Genomic DNA, 4,553 nt, shown 5'->3' with positions numbered 1-4,553 from the left:
ACGCTCATGCCCATGAAAGTGGCCCCCGGCCCCCTTGTTTTTTTTTTTTTGGTTTTTTGCAAGCGCCCCTCGGAATACATTGAGGGCATTAACGGCCTACGCATGAACCCTGGGGATGGACCCATGGGTTGGGCTTTGACATAATTATCATCGAAACAAAACATAATGGGTCGTCCAACTACTTACATTTAGCATAAACTATAACATAACCCTCCAAAGCTTCCCCTTTTTGGGCATTCTTAGGGCATTATGTTCTACTTTGTTCCCGACTACATTTATGTGTGCGTCCACTAATGAGACTACAAAATGGGAATTAGCCCCTATTAATCCCCGGCCCCTCATGGACCCTTGGCCTAACCCCAGTGTTTTCAACATTTGCTACCAGCCTGCTCACCATTTATTTAATGTATAAGAAACTTAAATTCTACTTTCATATATTTGTTATAAGAAATTTCAATAACAATAGAATAAACACATTTTATCTTCATATATATAATTATTAAAGAACATAATACACGCACGGATAGATGGCTGAATCTAATCCTTTTCCTTGTTACGCCTCGTTAATATAGTTTTTTTAGGTGAAATAATACTACTTCCGGTTCTTAGTATAAGACCACATTTGACTTTTATTTTTATCCTAAATATAACACACCAATTCATTTTGTCTCTAATATTTATGTATTTTTTTCTAAAATAGTTCTTCTAACATAGTAATTCTAACTGATTAGCAATGATATTTTAGAAAAAATACATATTTATGACAAATAACTAACTTAACTTCTCTTCTTATCTTCTCTCACATTAGTCAACTAGTTCTTATAATTAGGACCGAAGGCAGTATATTGTTTTTGTTTGCTTCAAACTTGCTTTCCCCGCTTTGGCAGACTCTCCTGGTATTCAATAGTAAATACCGATTGCTGTTGGCCAACTGATGTCTTTTCCACTCACACAGAACTTGAATCTATCAGGAGTGGCAATTACAGCCAATATTTAATGTATATAACACCTCCTTATATTTACTCTATTAAAATTTATTTCTTATATTTACTCTATTAAAATTATTATTTCAATCATATTTATTAATTCATGAATGGAGTTGTTGACCAACAAAAAGAATAGGTTTATAAGGGAAGAAAAAAGAGAGAAGCTTAAAATGGAAACATCTTCAAATTCAGACACCAATGACAGATGATCCATGTAACGGCTATTATTACCACTAGAACTGCAACAACGTGTAAATATATATTGTGTGTGTATATATATATTACACTAACAAATCGAAAAATCGCGGGCACGTTTTGATGTTCAAGTTAAGCCAACCCGATTTAGCTGACAACTCGCGAGTGAGTAGATGCTAACTCTGAGCTGCAGAAACAGAGTCGTTGTCGGTTACATCTCCAATGGTACGCTCCTTGCTCAGAGGCACCATCTAAAAAGAGCATTTTGAAATGGATGATACAGAGTTTTAGAATTCTGGCGTCCAAAACAAGAAGTCACACGTATAAAAACAAATTACCTGGTCATTGTATTTAGCTTCAGATTCCAGAGATTTCAGCCTTTTCACATTGCTGCTTCTCTCGCTTTCCTCTTCGTCTTTCACTTCGTCATCAACGAAGTTCTGATCTGACATCTCTGTACCAATCAGATCGCCTGATTAAAATATTGGTATGGAGGGAGCTGTAAGACATGGTAAAGCTAAGACAGTGTGTGGACCAAGGTGAATTAGTCACATGTGGATAGACTTTCAAGTTCAACATCTGAACTATCTCAATAGTAAGCAGATAGGGATCAACATTGCCATTAAAACCTGAGATAATACAGCAAAATTTGAAAGATAAGTTTAACAAAGGAGGCAGAAGAAAATTTAAAAGCACCTGTATCATCACATAACACATCCTGCTTAGATGTGCGAGATTTACAGATGTGAATGTGCCCTGAACTTGTACGTGATCCAGAGACAACTCCCCTCCTCCGGCCTAAACAGGCAGCGTCCATTGTAGAAGTAGCAGTTTTTTCTTCATTTGCAGGAGATGTCACACTTCCTTGTTTGCTTGAAGATCTGAAGTGTTGAATCCAAGGATTTGCATTTAGATCATGGCACTCATTAGCCCTATTTATATGAGGATTTTCTCTTTTAAAGTTGATGTTGCGCCAGCTGCCACCTCGAAGAACTTTGAACTGAAATGGATCAAACAATTAAGTCACCAAAAGAGAGATCAAATGCAAAACAGGTCTTATATGTAGACAAGAGTGGTCTTCAAATATTAAGAACAAAAGAAACAGTACAGACCCTGGCCAGAAGAGGCAGTGGAGGGAGAGGGAAGCGTCTTCATGGAATCTCCTACCAAGAATCTGCCTGGAATCATATAACTGGTTCACAAATGATGCTTCCATGGACTTCAGATACATACTGTGTTTCTCATTTGTCCACTCTGCCGCCATTGACAGAGGTTCTGCCTCTGTTATGCCCTGAAATGAACCCAAAAAAATCAGCATTAGAGTTGAAGACCGAGGCAGCTTTTGAAGTGCCTTTTGTAAGTAAAGAGGCATTCCTCTGTAAACTTACAAGAAGGCAATGAAGGGTAACAATAAGAACATCATCAATAAATTACAAGCTTCTAATACATTTAAGACAGTTACTTCGAATGAAAAGGGTTAGAAGATATAAAGGGCCATTGTGAATGTTCTGGACAAAAAAATAGAGACCAACCCATAAGAGCTTTTACCAAATATAGAGTATAAGCACAACTAGATGAAATTGTAGTCATCACTGTCTACTTTAATTCTTGTAAGTTCTATTTCTTTAATACAGCTCTTATAAACCCTTTTTCATGTTTCATACCGCATCCAAACTAATAATTAGGCTCATGCAGCAGTATGATACTTTTTCTTCTTAATCATAAGCGATATATAGACTCCTACCATGAGAATATTATAAGGTTAATATAAACCAAAATTTCAAAATCTGGATGATAAAAGAAAAGTAGTTCCCAAGTTTTTTGTTTTGCCAATAAAAAGGTTCCTAACTATTTAAAAGAAAACATACATGACATGTTTTTTTACCGAAAAAATTAGGAGGAGGAGGAGGATGTGCTATAAAATCCTTCTGCATTCACAAAGGATCGGAAGTGTCATGTCAAAATCCGGAGGGAAAAAATTATTGCAGCAAAATTACACCAACAGGAGAAATCTAGGTGTGATGCTTCTAAAAACGATTTTGAAAGAAGTTTCCGAGGTTTCTAACTGATAAGATACAGAAATAATATGAGAAATCTCTAATTTTGTTTCTAAAACAGAGACAAAAAGAAAAAGAAACATCGAACACGGGGGACTCTAAAATTGCATTTTGTTTAAATTAAAAAAAAAAATCATTTTGCAGATTGGGATTATACTGTTATTTAATATTTGTCATGTAGAATGTCTAAGAAAATTACATGGAAACGGCAAGAGTCATCGAAATGACAATAAGAAATCAAACCAAAAAAAAAATAGAGTTGTCTTTATTTAAGATCAACGAAAGACACAATTTCATAGAATTGTGTTCTTCTGAATTTGTCTGTTTTCTGAAGCTATGACGAACCAATACAAAACCTAACAACATAGATAACTAAACTCTTTCAGATTCTTCAAAATCAGGCGAATCCCCTGGTCCGATGAAGAAGCGAGAAAAAAATTACAAGAGCGAAGAACGGAAAGAAGCAATTCGAAAGCAGAAGGAAACATACCTGCATGAGGTCAGGGGCAAAAGGCGCAAACTCGGTGGAATCGGTGTGGAGGGCGGGTGGAATCGTGCGAGTCCCTCTACGTTGGGTGCTCATCATGGGAAAGGAGAAGACTAGAAGAAAAGAATGGAGGGTGAGAGGGGAAGAGGAAGGAGAAGCAGAGGGAAGAGGCGGGAGAGGCGGTGTTGGGGGAAAAAAGGAGGTTACAGTTGTCCGCACTTTTACACGTGTCGTGGGACCATCGCATCGCCACGTCATTGGATCGGACGCCAAGACAAGCGCATCTGATATTTATGGAACGCCCGCATCAAAAATATCTGTTATCAGTTATCCTCTCATTCAACAAGATTTCTCCCTCAATTATTCACCGGAATAAAGCATTCTTTTATATATCTTTATTTTAAAAATTGCATTATTTTTGCTTCAATTATTTTTTTGGCCAAAGCTTCAAATAATTTTTGAAAAAAACAAATTATACAGCATCAAATGTGTTATAATCTTACATATATTATTTTTCTAAAAGAATATGAGAGATAATTTAATTTATTCGTATTCTGATTTTTTAATTTATAGGTAGGTGAAGAGGGAGAAAAAATCGCAAGAAAGAAAAGAGAGTGAGACCCACGACCATCTGAAACTCTGTTGGCGAGATCTTAAAACAAACGGCTTAAATGAAAACGACATATTTATAAGGAGGGACGTCTGTATTGTTGAAGTGGATGTTGCTGTGAGCCAATCGAACTCTTGCTAACAGTGAACTGATAAGATTAGTTATTTAATACCCCTTTAATTCTAAATATAAAATTTATTTTGTAATGAAAATATTAT

At 36.1% G+C, this 4,553-nt stretch overlaps 1 protein-coding gene across 2 annotated transcripts; it reads right to left on the bottom strand.

Moving 5' to 3' along the window:
* Nucleotides 1–1,307: 1,307 nt before the first annotated feature.
* On the bottom strand, nucleotides 1,308–3,852 carry LOC114761602 (uncharacterized). 2 transcript variants are annotated; one of them, XM_028951011.1, is made up of 5 exons: nucleotides 3,729–3,852; nucleotides 2,295–2,472; nucleotides 1,878–2,181; nucleotides 1,520–1,653; nucleotides 1,308–1,432 (listed from the first exon to the last, which is right to left on the bottom strand). In XM_028951011.1, exons 2-5 carry the CDS (start codon nucleotides 2,367–2,369, stop codon nucleotides 1,358–1,360), a joined length of 588 nt encoding a protein of 195 aa, XP_028806844.1. In that variant the 5' UTR covers nucleotides 2,370–2,472; nucleotides 3,729–3,852; the 3' UTR covers nucleotides 1,308–1,357. The 2 variants fall into 2 exon arrangements, with proteins under 2 accessions (XP_028806844.1, XP_028806845.1); XM_028951012.1 differs by having other exon boundaries at nucleotides 1,520–1,635.
* Between the last annotated feature and the right edge of the window lie 701 nt (nucleotides 3,853–4,553).

The sequence above is a fragment of the Neltuma alba genome, unplaced genomic scaffold (genome assembly GCF_004799145.2).
Source record: "Neltuma alba isolate B1F8T4 unplaced genomic scaffold, ASM479914v2 tig00011126_pilon, whole genome shotgun sequence".
Lineage (NCBI taxonomy): Eukaryota > Viridiplantae > Streptophyta > Magnoliopsida > Fabales > Fabaceae > Neltuma > Neltuma alba.
The sequence above is the reverse complement of the archived record's forward strand: the minus strand, read 5'-3'. Positions and strand labels throughout refer to the sequence as shown.